This window comes from Heloderma suspectum, chromosome 7 (genome assembly GCF_057233095.1).
Source record: "Heloderma suspectum isolate Gila_16-S chromosome 7, 16-S_ref, whole genome shotgun sequence".
Classification (NCBI taxonomy): domain Eukaryota; kingdom Metazoa; phylum Chordata; class Lepidosauria; order Squamata; family Helodermatidae; genus Heloderma; species Heloderma suspectum.
In genome coordinates, this window is record NC_139464.1 from 1,120,656 (window position 1) to 1,134,643 (window position 13,988).

General features: G+C 54.3%; 1 protein-coding gene across 3 annotated transcripts in view; it reads left to right on the forward strand.

Annotated features, from left to right (window-relative positions):
- The first annotated feature begins 457 nt into the window (after window positions 1–457).
- SND1 (staphylococcal nuclease and tudor domain containing 1) overlaps window positions 458–13,988 on the forward strand; it is a 355,633-nt gene continuing 342,102 nt past the window's right edge. For 2 of the 3 annotated variants that reach the window (XM_084808775.1, XM_084808776.1), the window contains exons 1-3: window positions 458–676; window positions 8,401–8,550; window positions 11,512–11,632. In XM_084808775.1, coding sequence (XP_084664901.1) covers window positions 611–676; window positions 8,401–8,550; window positions 11,512–11,632 — 337 coding nt within the window. In that variant the 5' untranslated portion in view covers window positions 458–610. The other variant, XM_084808777.1, reaches the window with a different exon arrangement.

Consider the following 13,988-nt stretch of genomic DNA (forward strand, 5'->3'; position numbering starts at 1 on the left):
GAGCGCCGCGTGGCGGCTCAGAGCAGGCCCGCGCCGGGCGCGGCGGCGGCCTCCGGGCGGGCGGCGAGGGCCGCGCGGCCCGAGGGGCGGTGGGGCGCCGCCAGCCGGCCCCTCCGGCGCGCGGAGCGCTGCCCGCCGCGGCTGAGCTCCGGGAAGCGCGGCAGCCCCCGCGGCGGCGCAGGGGCCGCCCCGGCCCGCCAGCGCGCACGCGCGGCCCGCGGCGCTTCCACGTGGGCGGCCGCGCGTGCCACTCGGTGCCGACGTGTCCTTCTGCCAGCGTGCCCCGGAAGTCCCTCCCCCGCCGCCGCGACGGCCTGGTTTGAATACGCTCCATTCCCTCCATGGCCGCCGCTCGCAGCGGCGATTGGTTGGCCGGGAGCCCGGGGGAGGCGGCGAGGCGAGGCGCACGCCAATTGGCTCTCCCGCGCGGGAGGCGGGGCTTCTGCGCGTGCTGCGCGTGCGCGGGAGGCGGGGAAGGATAAATGCCCGCGCGCCGCGCCGCGCCGCGTCGCCCCGCCCGCCCCTCTGCCGCTGCGCTTCCTGCTGGACGAGACCCGGCCCGGAGACCCCGCCGCCCGCGCCCCGGCAGACCGACAGGCAGACCGGCGTCATGGCTTCCGCCGCTGCCGCCGCCGCCGCCGCGGCCCCCGTCTTGCAGCGCGGCATCGTCAAGATGGTAACGGGCGCCCCTGAGCATGTGCAGAGCGCCCGGCAGCTCCTGGCCCGGCGCGCGGGGGACGGCCGGGCCGCGGAAGGCCGCCCCGCCGCCCGGCAGGCGCTCCCGTGGCCGCCTGGCCCTGCCGGCGTCGCCGTGGCTCGCCCGGGCTGCTGTGGGCAGCCCCAGGCCGGCGGCTCCGGCGAGCGCCTCCGCGAACGCCCGGCAGGCCCCGCCGCCGCCGCCGCCCGGCCGACTTGCGCCGCGTCTTCCTGGCCGCCTGCCAGGGCTCCCCGGGCTCCAGGGACGGGAGCAGCTGCCGACCGGGGCCCCGGCGCGGCCCCGCCCGCTGAGCCCGGCGGCCCGCTCGGCTGGCGGCAGCGGCTCTCCCCTCGCCCGGCTGGAGCGCCGCTGGGGCCGCGCTGTCGGGCCCCCGCTGGCGTGGCCGCGCGCGCTGCTGGCGGGGCGCCTCTCCCCCCCTGCTTGGAGCAGGCGCGGGCTGTGACAGAAGCGCTGGCCGCCCTTCCCTGCGAGGCTGGCCCGTGGGAGCCTCGGGTGAGGTGAGGTGAGGTGGCTGCGGCGGTAGCGCCCTGGTGGTGCCCCGCTCCGCGTGCTGCAGGCCCCGGCCGCGTCCCCAGCAGCTTCTCCAGGCAGGGCTGGGAAAAGCCTTTCCGGAGGCCCTGGGGAGCCACTGCCGATGTGCAACACGGCCTGGGCGAGGTGGGCCGGAGGGCTGAGTCGGGCTAAGGCAAGGACTTGGAGCCTGTGGCCCTGCTGAGGTTGCTGGGCAGCTGCTCCTGTCATCCGCCACCGTTGGCTACGTAGGCCAGGGCTGTTGGAGTCGCAGTCCAGTGCCGTCTGGGGGGCCCCAGTTGTGGCCAGCCAGCTCTCTCTACAGCAGGGGAGTCTTCCGGGGCAAGTAGGACAACTTGCGGAGCAGTCCAGTGCCGCTAGCACTGCCTCAGGGGCCATAGGATTTTTCGGATTCTGGGAACTGCGGTCGCAGTCAGGGCTCTGTCTGACCTTGGTTCCTGGAAGCCACGCTCCCCCTTAGCCAGTGCGGTTCCCTCTGCACCAGCACGTCTCTGCTCTCGGAAATGGAGCACCGGATCTGGGAAAAGGAGGCAGTCCGAAGGGAGGAGAGGAGACCGCGGAAGCTGTGTTATGCAGCTTCCTCTGCGCCGCGCTGCCTCCCTGTCCCACTCCGAAGAGCTTTAGCCAGATGGGCAAACTCACTTGTCTAGCCAGAAATACAGGGCAGCGGGAGCGCGGAGGGAAGGGTCGCCTCTGAGTACCCTGTCAGCCTCCGAGTTCGGGGGCTGATGACGGTCTCCGTAAGGTTGCGTCGTTGGTCTTGGAACCTGTGCAGTATTATGAACTGAATCTGCCCTTCCTGCACCATTCCTGCTTCCTGAAGACCGATGGCATCTGGAGGCAGAAGGCTGTCAGTTCTGGCTTCTTCCATCTTACAGAAGAGGGTATCTTTTAAACCTTTAAGGGGGTGTGGTGAGGGAAGCACAGAAGCATTGGCTTTGCTGAGTGTCCTGCAGGCTGAGTGGTAGAAGCGGATTTGACTGTAACTTGAGAAACAGCAGAGTAAGAATGTGAGTTTGCAGATGCAAGGAGCTCAATTCTGGGTTGCCCCTTTGCTTCCCTTCCATTGATATTTTGACCTGCTCATGGGAATTGTGTCTGTGCAGGAGCAGAACTGGCAGCTGGATTGGAAGTCTGTAAAATGCTTCTCGGTTCTGTTCTGCTTTGGCAGATGCTGGTACTTGGGACGTGCAGAGTGGCGATGCTGCTTGGAGCTCTGGCATCTGCTGTGTGCGCGCGTGCACACCTGCTTGTGCACTTGGCGCTAGTAGCAGCAGCTGCTTGTCTTGGTCTTTGTGGCGCGAGTCTTTGTGTCTCCTACTTCATTTGTAGCCAGCCAGGCAGAGGTGATGGAAGCTTTCCAAGCTGCTGGAGGGTTTGAGATTGCTGCCCTCAGAATCCAAGCCATCTTGGCTAACACATCCCATCCTTATGCCTTCAGCACCTTACCTGCCTCCTGGACAGCTCCAGATGTTACAGGTTCTTCTGTGAGATGCGGCAAGTGTTGGTGACACTCGGAAGTCCCCACTGTCATTCAGACTTGAAGTTGGAACAGACCTTGTGGATACTTATAAAAGCCAGTAATATAGGTTGGGTGTAAAAAGCCACAAGGGGGGCTGGAAGAATCCAGGTATCTGCAGGTGAAAATGCCTCAAAGGGTAATGTGGGTACCTGGAGGTTGTGAGTACTTTTCCCAGCCTTGTCCAGCCCTTGGTACCTGATATGGGCAGATGGCTCTGTGTGTGTGTCCATCCCACAATCACAGTGAGATCAGTAACGATGGACCACCTTCTCTGACAGACTGCTGGCCCGCTGCTCGAGATCTTCTTCCCGTAATGTGCAGGTGCAAGGGAGCTTTGGGTGGGCCAGAGGCAGCTGTGCCTCGTGTAAACCACATGGCCCAAGCCGTGCTCCAGATTCCACCGCAGCAGGCCGGGGTTGTGTGGCAGACCCTTGGGGTTTCCTCGGTAGGCAATTGAACGTGGGCAGTGTTCGAAGCTACCCAAAGGGGTGATGATGCCTCCCCGACCTTTGTGGGGGGAGGGTGGCATGCAGACGTTCTATAAACAGGAGCCAATAGCTGCTGCTCTGATCGTAGCGGAGCTGGTGTAGTCTTGTGTTGGAGTGACATGTGCTACTTGGCTTGTGCTTGCAATGCTAGCAGCCTTGGAGAGCCCTGGGAGAGCCACCGCACCCGTGGAAGTGGTTGTTAATGCCACCCGAAGAAAAGGAAGTCGCCAAGCCTGTGGTGGAGTCCTTTTCTAAGACAAATGATTGAACGTGTCATGGAGCAGCCAGAGTGTCCAAACACACTTGTGGGTGTCAGTGGCTCTGCAGTGGGGGCTCGGCCTAGAGCCAGGCATGTTTTCTGATTCTCCTTTGTCTGGTGCCGATCTCCAGGGGGCTCCTGTTTGGCTGCTGACCGGGAGGAGAGCTGGAAATGCAGGAAAGGCTGAAGGGGTGTTGATTATGGAGAGCAGTGTGTGTGTGTGCGCGTGCGCGCGTTGGGGGGGCTGTCATTGTTGGCTGCATTGGAGGAGTGGCTGGCTCTGAAGTGCTGTGACGAGTAAAACTCAACTTGTGTGATCCATTTCGGTCAGGCTTCAGGCCTGGGCATGGGACAGAAACGGCCTTGGTTGCCTTGGTGGATGATATGAGGAGGGCTCTGGATAGGGGCGAATGCTCCCTCCTTGTTCTCCTCGACCTCTCGGCAGCTTTTGATACCGTTGACTACAGTATCCTCCTGGACCGCCTGGAGGGGTTGGGCATTGGAGACACCGTATTACGGTGGTTCCGGTCCTTCCTCTCCGGCAGGTACCAGAGGGTAGCACTGGGAGAGGAGGTTTCGGACTCGTGGCCGCTCACTTGTGGGGTGCCACAGGGTTCCATCCTCTCCCCGATGCTATTTAACATCTATGTGAAAACTCCGGGGGCTATCATCAGGAGGTTTGGGATGCGGTGTCATCAATATGCGGATGACACGCAGCTCTACCTCTCATTCAAATCTTCACCAAGGTTGGCCGGAGAATCCCTGTCCAAATGTCTGGAGACGGTGAATGGCTGGATGGGGAGGAATAAGCTGAAGCTGAACCCTGACAAGACCGAGGCACTTTTGGTGGGAGACAAGAGGAGGTTGGGGGATGCTGACCTGGTGCTGAATGGGGTACAGCTATCCTTGAAAGACCAGGTCCGCAGCCTGAGGGTCACTTTGGACTCCCAGCTGTCCATGGAGGCTCAGGTGTCAGCGGTGAGCCGGACAGCGCTGTACCCATCTGATACGGTGGCTGCGCCCCTACCTTCCCGACCATCTGCTCCCATCGGTAGTACATGCCCTGGTCTCCTGTCATTTAGACTACTGTAACGCGCTCTGTGTGGGGTTACCTTTGAAGACAGTTCGGAAGCTGCAGCTGGTACAGAACACGGCGGCTCGCCTGATTACAGGCAGCCGCCAGTGAGATCACATCACCCCCAGTGCTGAAGGAGTCACGCTGGTTACCAGTTGTTTTCTGGGCCAAATTCCAGGTGTTGGTTTTGACCTTTAAAACCCTATATGGTTCCGGCCCGGCCTATCTCAAGGAGCGCCTCCAGCAACACCAGACAGGGTGCTTAACAAGATCAGCCTCAGACGGCCTTCTCTCTGTCCCATCAGCCAGGACAGCTAGGCTGGTGAGGACAAGGGAGAGGGCCTTCTCTGTGGTGGCTCCCACTCTGTGGAACTCCCTCCCTAGGGAACTCTGCCATGCCCCCTCTTTAATGAGCTTCCGCCACGCATTAAAAACATGGTTGTTCAGGCAGCGGTGGCTTAGTGGTTGAGACGCTGAACTGCAGACCGGAAGGTCGGCAGGACGGCAGTTCGAGACCCGAGAGCCGCATGATGGAGTGAGCTCCCGTCCTCAGTCCCAGCTCCTGCCAACCTAGCAGTTCAAGAGCAAGAAATTGCAAGTAGATAAATAGGTACCGCTTTGGCGGGAAAGGTAACAGCGTTCCGTGCACCTCGGTGTTTAGTCATGCTGGCCACATGACCACGGAAGTGTCTTCAGACAGTGCTGGCTCTTCGGCTTAGAAATGGAGATGAGCACCACACCCTAGACTGGCTGGGGACACCTTTACCTTTAGGGTATTTTTTATGATGTTTTTAATGTAGAATTTTATTGTTTTAACTGTTTTGCTGTTGTACATCGCCCAGAGTGGCTGGGTGACCAGCCAGATGGGCGATTAATAAATTTAATTAATAAATAAATAAAAATTCTGAAGCTGTGGGGGCGTGGCTGGGGTGGGGGAGAGGAGGGAGGGAACATTTAGGGAAAAGGAGCCCCTGTGATTCCTGTTTCGGATTCATTGGCAGCGAGTGGCTAAGAAGTAGTTCGCGGTCCTTGGCCCTGTCCTGGAAATTGCATTAAGAGTAATGACACCTTGGAGGTTCTTGGGCTCTGAATGCTGACGCTGTTGAGTAAGTTCAGTTTAAAAAACCTCTCTCCAATGGATTATTGGTCAGTTTATTTCTATAGTAGGAGCTGGAAGCTTCAGCGTCTGAGCACAGTCCGGAATGTGTTAATAACAGCATGTAGTGATTGAAGCATCCTGCACCTCGCTGTCTAGTTTGACAGTTGTCAGCTCAGGTCAAAGAAATACAGGAGAAGCAGGGTGTTTCTATGCCCCACCCACAATTCTGTGTGGGTCAGGCATGAGACCACTCAGACCAGGGAGACAAGGCCCTTGAGCGTGGACACGTGCCACCGAGGCGGCCATGTCTACATTTGTCTGGTGCAGCAGCAGCAGCTTGCAGGTGCCTTGTCTGGTGCATTGGCCAGGGGAGGTGTGATCTGCCCGGACCCTGAGCCTTGGGCACCGGGGCACCAAGATGAGCAGGTGCGTGGGCAGCCCTCCCCCCACCCGTTTGCTCTTGGTGCCTCCCTTGTTTTGTGCTGTGAAGCAGAGGAGGAGACTGTCCCAGAGTAGCCGGGGAGCCTGGTGTGCTGTGTTGCAAGGGCATGGGGGTGGGGGATTAAAGGCCTCTTGCACCGGACGAAGGAGCTTCTCCTCTTGGGTGTCTAGAAGTGGTGCCAGGGCCTCAGGGTTGCTGTTGCTGGACCTGGATGAACTTGGATTTGGCCAGCTGGTAGCTCCTTTTGCCCCAGGGGCTTTCCATGTGGTTAGGGAGCTGTGGAACAAATGGCTTTTCAGTGCAGGCAGCAAGAAATCTGGCTCCTGGGCTGGATTGAGCTGGCCATTTTAGTCATGCTGTTTTATCTGAAGGTCTTCATACTTGTACACAGATGTACGTGTGAATCCCGTGAAAGTGAGCTCTGGAAAAAGAAGTTCTGAAAGGGAACCGCCCCTGGGGAGGAGGGGCCGTCATGCCAGGAAGGACCCCGCCTTGGCATGCCGAAGGTCCTGGGCTCCATCCCTTGCAGCTTTTCCAGTTAAAAGGACCTTGGGGGAATTTCGAGAGCCCTTGCTGCCAGCTGGAGCAGGTGCTGCTGTGTTACATGGACAAGAAGTCTGACCCTGGCTGAGGCAGCTTCTTGCCTTCTTGTCCCTCTGGCTTCCTCAGAGCAGTTGGAGAAAAGGTCCTCAAGACTGAGCTGCAAAGAGAAGCGGACGGCACCGGTTCCAGACCGAGGGGCCCCTGCAGGAACAGGGTCCCCAGGCCGTGGCAGGGGCTTGAACCAGAGCGCTCTCCACAGGAGGTTCGCAGAGCAGGTCCACCATTTCATGGGGCCCACAAATGGAGGTCCCGTTTTGCATGTGTGGAGGCTGCAGTTGTGCTTCTGCTGCTCTGCAGGATCTGTCAGAAAGAGGGCAGGAAGCTTCTGATTCTAGCTGCAGCACTGGCCGTTGCGAATTCACTCGACCAGCCTGTTTGCAATGCATCCAGGTCCATTTCCAAGGAAGTTGGTTGGCTGCCCGGCCGGCCCCTGAGTCTGCACCTTCCCTGATACAATCTTCTGCCTACTTTCTGCTGCAGGAAGAAGTAGAGAGTCTAACTTCAGGGCCAGCATTCCCAGGAAAGCCATTTCTCCATGATGGCCAGTGTATTATGCTCACAGTTGCTTTGGAAGTTTGGGGAAACTTCAGCTAGTTCAAAGTAGAGGAGACGGGTGTGGGTCTGGAATGAGCTTATTACCCTGGTAATTTTAAAGAAGTGTTTGTTTCATTTTTGTTCTAAGGTACATAACAAAAACATTAAAAGTACCCAGTACGTGCAGCTTGTCTTGCATTGTTTGTCAGGTATGCTAGTAGATGAGGGAGACTCTGAGATTCGATATAGGCTTGTAAAATTAGTTTCACTCTCTATTGCTGCCTGTAGCTTTCCAGTTTCGGCTTCCTAGCTCTTGTTACACTGACATCTTAGAGATGTTCTTTGGCGTCCTGTGCCTAATACAAAGTGCTGCCTGGGTCTGGGGCCAGGGCAACTCAAGGACCACCTTCTGGCACTGAAGCCCCCTGCCCTTCGGGTGTCCCTGCCTTCAAAAGTGGGGGCAGGGGGAGTGGCTACCAGGGAGAGGAATCATAGAATAGTAGGGTTGGAAGGGGCCTATAAGACCATCGAGTCCAACCCCCTGCTCAACGCAGGATGCTTGGAATGCAGGAAAGTTTTCTCAGTAGCTGAACCACAATGGTGGGACTTCCTCCCAAGGGAGACTGGCCTGTCTCTGATCTTACTGTCTCTTGGGCACTAGATGAAGGTCCGTGGTAGAAGATGTTTTGACTTTGGTGTAGTTTTCGCAGCTGGCTTCGTGTCAGGGTGGCTGCTGGCTGTAGACTGTGTATGGCTGGTGCTACTTTGAGTTGCTTCTTGCTGCTTTGAGGGATGTGTCGGTTACCTGCTGCTGTGTTAATAATTTTATGTTTTTGTGACCTGCCTGGAATGTCACCTGGTGGCAGAAAGGGAGCATAAACATACTGTAATTGATGGAATTTGCTGACACAAGGTGTGGTGATGGCCAGTGGCTTTGAAAGGGGACTGGATAAATGTCTGGGCAAGAGGTGATGGGTGAGATGCCTGAGATGCCCAGGCTCTCTCTGTTCGCAGGGGTGCTGGGCTGGAGGCTCCTAGGTTCCCCAATATCCTGGGACAGGCTGGGGCGTGGTCCTGCTGGGTGCTGCTTCCTCTGCAGTCTCGATGTCTTCTTTCTTCCCCCCACCAGGTTCTTTCAGGCTGTGCCATCATAGTTCGAGGCCAGCCACGTGGAGGGCCGCCTCCTGAGAGACAGATCAATCTCAGCAACATCCGGGCTGGGAATCTTGCACGCCGGGCAGCTGCAGGGCAGCCAGATAGCAAGGATACACCAGATGAGGTAGGTGTGGACTCTCTAGGCACAAATGGCTGTGAAACAGCCAGGCTTTGGATCACCCAGGCCTCTAGCCCAGGCCTCGGGGACTCATTGTCAGTCCTGCACAATGATGCCTGCATTAAAAGTTCAGATTCTCCCATTGTGGCGATGCCTGAGTCATGGACGCTGTGGGTGCATAATGTGATCCAAGCGACCCCAAGAGTGGCGGGAAGGGCGGGCCGGCTGGTGCTTTGCAGCTGGAGAGAAAAGGCCTTGCCTCCTCCACTGGGGTCCACGAGGCTTGCAGCACAGGCCTCTCCTCCACCTGAAAGCTCAAGCGGCAGTTGGCAGGGACTGGCAGAGGCTCTCCTGTGGCTGCAGCATGGCCTATTTTAGTGCACCGTGTCTTCCCTGCTGCAGGGCTGTTTCGTGGCCATAGGCTGGGAAGTGGGAGGACAGCAAAGCTGTGGGAGACAGTGTGCTTTGGGATGGCTGGAGAGTCTCCCCTGATGGTCAGCTTACTTTGACCTTCCTGGCTCAGACCAGTAGCCGTCTTGCCTAGTGACCCGCTGTGGTAGCCCAGAGTGCAGAACGGGTCCCATTTGTGGCTGAACAGCAGTCACTTGACATTTCAAAGCCACACTTTGGCCTAGAGCCCACCTCCTCAGGTGCATCATGTTTTATCTTTGGTTGCAGAAAGCTCTTTTACATATACACATGGAATACTGATAAACAGTAGGGCAAAGCACCATATACATCCTCTTGCTATACCTGTCTGTGCCTGTAATGTTTGTTAATGGCATTGCACACACTGGTATAGAGAAACATTTTGCCCCACTTTTTGTAAGTGTGACGATTTGACTTCACTCTTTATAAATGTGGTGTGTGTGTTTAAGTAAAATAGGTCTTTGCCAATGGAGGATAAGACCGGGTACCATAAATCTGGTAGTCTGCAAGGTGCTCCATTACTTCTTCCTCTGTGTTTGCTGTAGCAGACTAACTGCAAATTTCCTCCAGACATTGGCTTAATTCTGCTGCTTTGGTAGCTTCAGCATTGGCTTTAGGAGCTGTTTCGGCATGATTTTTTTTTCATGTGACTTAAGTCCTTTGCACTCGATTTTCTATAACACTTATTTATTTTATTTTATTTTACTGTCTCTGGGAATTGGGCAGGCCATAAATTGAAGGCTGATTTAGTGGTGATGACTTGCTTGGGAGCAATCTTAGGAGCAACAGTAATGTGGGTTTTATGTAAAATTTTGACTTGGAAAAATTTCCAGTACAAATTAGGTTAACTTTCATAGGGTCATTTGCATGGGAGCATTGAAGTCAGAAGTAGTGAGAGCGACACTGAAGGTGCCCCAACAGTCTTAGCAGAAGAGAGTTGAATTCTGATGAAACAGATGGTTGGTGTGTCAGTATATCATGCACAGTTCCTTCAGTTGCTAAAATTAATTTGTCAGCAGTTTTCTGTACCTTTGTTTTTTTTCTTAAAATTTAAACAATGTAAGGGAAGTACATGCAAGTGCAAGGGAAGTCTTTAAATTTTTCCAAGTATTCAGTAACAAATTTTACATAATATAACATTTGAATCACATTAAGTGTGCTTTAAGTTCCCCCCTCAAATATTTCAGGTCAAATACTTATGGCATATTGGGACAAAATAACATGGGATACTTGTTTAGCTTTGTTTATTTAATGCAAATAAAATAAGCATGCTAAATTAGATCTCTGGGGCATCAGGAAATTTTCTGATGCAAACGGAAAACTTTGCTCTGACGCACACATGTATTTCACTGACTTACATTTATTCTCTCGCATATAACTTTGAAACTGCCAAGCTCGCCTGATACTGTTTTTTCAGTTGGCATATATTCATTTTTACTAAAAAAAAAAAAAAAAAAACACCTTAGGAAATGAAAGATTTTCTGTGGAAAAATAAAAGTACTGAAAAATATTCTGTTTTGGAAAATTTTATGCCTCATATCACTGCAGAGGGGTAGCCATGACGGTGACAATCGCATTATGAACAATGGCTAGTCACGAGACAATGGCTGCCAATAGCACAAACGTTCTGGCACTGGGTAAGCCAATTAACACATGTAGTGTGAGAAAAATCTTTTATCCTGATTCAGGCTTCTGGATGTAGAATTAAACCCATTGATGAATTCCAGTTCAGCAGTGTCTGATTCTAATCTCCCGTTGAAGTTTCTTTGCTTCACGGTGGACACTTTAAGGTCAGCGTCAGAGTGTCCCGAGAGGCTGAAGTGTACTCCTATTGGCTTTTGAATACTGCCATTTCTGATGTCAGCAGGTTGTGTCCGTTTATTCTTTTCCGTAGAGACTGGCCTGTTTGCCTATGTAGAGTGCAGAAGGACATTGCTGGCAGAAGATGTCATGCTTCAGTTTGGAAGATTAGTGGGTGTGGGTGACAGTGAGAGGTCCTGTAATCATGTTTCTAGAGCAGGTAAGGAGATTTGGGTAGTATCCAATGGTAGTCCTACGTGAAGTAGACCAATTGAAATGAATGGGACTTAAGTTTGTTGTGACTGACGTAAGTCTCATTCATTTTAATGGGCTTACTCTACGTAGGACTAACACTGGAAACTCTCAGAGCTGGCAGCTGGGTTTGTTGCAGCTTCTGGTCCCTGTGTCTGTATCCTTACGTTGTGGTCTGCTGTTGCTAGTGAGTCGCTGTTTTAGGTGGGGGTGGGGGCAAGTACCACTCAAGGCGTGTGAGACGGAAGGGTCACTGTCCAGGATGGGTTTGTCCCTAGCCGTTCCATATTTCAATGTTTTTTGCCTGTTAAAGTAAGTTTTTATTCCGTTTTATACTGGTGGTTCTTAATTATTATTTTATTTATGCTGCCTTGTTGCCAGTTGAAATGTGCCCCTTCCTAAGAGGGAGAGATGGGGAAGGGGCTCTTGGGTCGACTGGTGCTCAGGTCAAGAGCAGGGCATTATCTGGCTCTCTTCCTTCCTCAGCCCTGGGGATTTCCAGCCCGTGAGTTCCTGCGGAAGAAGCTCATTGGAAAGGAGGTTTGCTTCACGGTGGAGTACAAGACCCCGCAAGGCCGGGAGTATGGGATGGTCTACCTGGGGAAAGGTGAGACGAGTTGGACAAGATTGCCCGCCCTTGGTGCCTTCCAGGCACCTCCAAAACACAGTGTGAAGCTGGGGATGATGCCCCAGCTCCATGCTGAGAATGGTGAGGGGTTGTGCTGTGCTTGGGTGGGTGGAGGGTGCCCTGGAAGGACAGTGTCCCTCTTCTGAAGCTGGCGAGGAGGCCCTCCCGCTGCTGCTCCCAGTGGTCACTCCAGCCACATTTCCACTGGGAAGCGTCTTCTCTTCCCAGAGCTGCTATGAGCTGCTGCTGCATCCCTGGGCTCATCAAAGTAGTGGGCCCAGGGGTGGCGGCAGGCTCTAGTTGCATGCAGCAGAGTGGGGAGGGATGCTCGTGGTGGTGGAAGTGGCGGTGGGGGGTGGGGTTTAGTCCAGTGGGTACCACACTCCGTTTGGATCTTAAAAAAATAAAAACTCTTTACATGTTTGGGGTTACATTTAGTCTCTCTTATGTAGGATGCAATTTGGAATAAGACAGTATATCAGTTAACAAATACCAGGCAAACAGATGAGAATAATTAGGAATAGTAAAATGTTAAAACAGTAGTTTGCTTGGATACACGTGCAAAAGTTCAGGGAGAAATGTATATCTTGTGAGCAGTATCCTGAAGAGAATCTGAGTGGCCTTCTGTATGTCCAGTTAGCCAAGTCCATTGCGTTAGAGCTGGGTGCTACTTTTCTATAAAATCTTCATTAAATTGGGGTGAGCTATAGCTTGTAATTACTCGACCTTGGGGGAGCTGGGGGTGGCAACGGCCGACAGGAAGCTCTGGTGTGGGCTGGTCCATGAAGTCACGAAGACTCAGAAGCGACTGACTGAATAAACAACAAATAGCTTGTAATTGATTGGAGAGCTTATTGAGAGTTGACATTTCCCATGTCTTATCATACCATTTTTTTCAACACTAAAGAGGATCCTGAAAGGGCCCAGAAGCAAGGCAGGACAGCATTCAGCCAGTTCTCTGTTCTTCTGGTTGTACTTCGGAACAGCTTGCTAAATAAATTCTTTTTAGGTTAGGGTTAGGTATCTTTTACTAGGGTTGTTGATGGATTAAATAACTTAGTAAGCATGCAGTGTTTGACTGAATAAATTTGCATATTTCCCAATCTTAATTGAATGTCATTTTTGATGGGTGACAATGAAAGGAGTGGCTCTTCCACAAGTGAATATGGGGTGTGGAGGAGGTTCATCTGGGAGAGGGTGCAGAGGACCCATCCCAGCAGCAGGCGAGTTGTGTGTGCCTGGAGCAATGCCCATCAGTGTGATGGTTAGGCACCCCGTCCAGTGCGCTCCCCAGCACCTCTGGAGTGAGGGTTTTTGATCCCCTGTGCCAGCCCATGAGTCCAGTCCAGCCTCCAGTTTTCCAGTGTGGCCAGCCAGGTGCCCAAGGGGAAGCCCATAAGCAGGACATGGGAGCAAGAGTTCTTGTTGCCCAGCAAGCGGGATTCAGAGCCATGGTGCCTCTGCTCCTGGAGGTAGTCTAGAGCTATTGTGACGAGTATCATGCATTTGTTTAATCGCCTTTTAAAGTTGGTGGCCATCACCATGTCTTCTGGTAGCAAACCCAGGTTCTTGGTGGCTAAGCTGGGCTAGGATCTTCAGAGGCTGGTCTCAAGGCCAGGAGCAGGCTCAGTCCGCAGCGCAAATCCCGAGGAATTGACGATGGGACAGGCTCAGAGGAGGGGATGAAAGGAGGCCTCTTCCTCTGTCTGGTCCTTGCAGCCCAGCCGGAGGCCAGATTCTTCCCCAAGGCAGCCCCGCTGTGCTTCTGAGAGGTCTGTAGCACTTCAGCTGCCACAGCAAATCTTCTCTTCCGGCCCCCAGAGTTAATATCCTTATCACGTTATCTGTGCTGGGTGCTGGACATAAACCTTCCGAGGCCCTTGTTTGGCAGTACTGCTGCTGTCAGTTCTGAGTCTTCTCTTCCAGCTATCTTCCCACTTGTTCCCTGCCACATTAAGGATCTTTATGTCACGTTGGTCTCGCTCATAGCTACGGTTTGGCAGCCCAGGATTTAGTTGCGTAGATGGCTGTGCCCTGATGAACCTCTCCAGCATTTAGAAAGAGTAGTTTTGAGACTACTGGCGGGGCAGGTCTCAGCGGCCGCTGCTCTCCTGGCTGTGCTGTGCTGCTGCTCATGGTGTGAGGCGAGGCAGGTCTGGGATGGATGGCATGCCTGTTCTGTGCGCATGCATCCATGGCGAGGGGTGAGCGGGTGTGGCGTAGGGTCAGGCTAGGAACCCTTTTAAGCCTGCTCTGCCCCTCATGGAGCCTGGCCTGGGCCAAGCTGGAGAGGCTTCAGGGCCTCGCCCCCTCTGGCAGCCCCCATGCCTCAGCC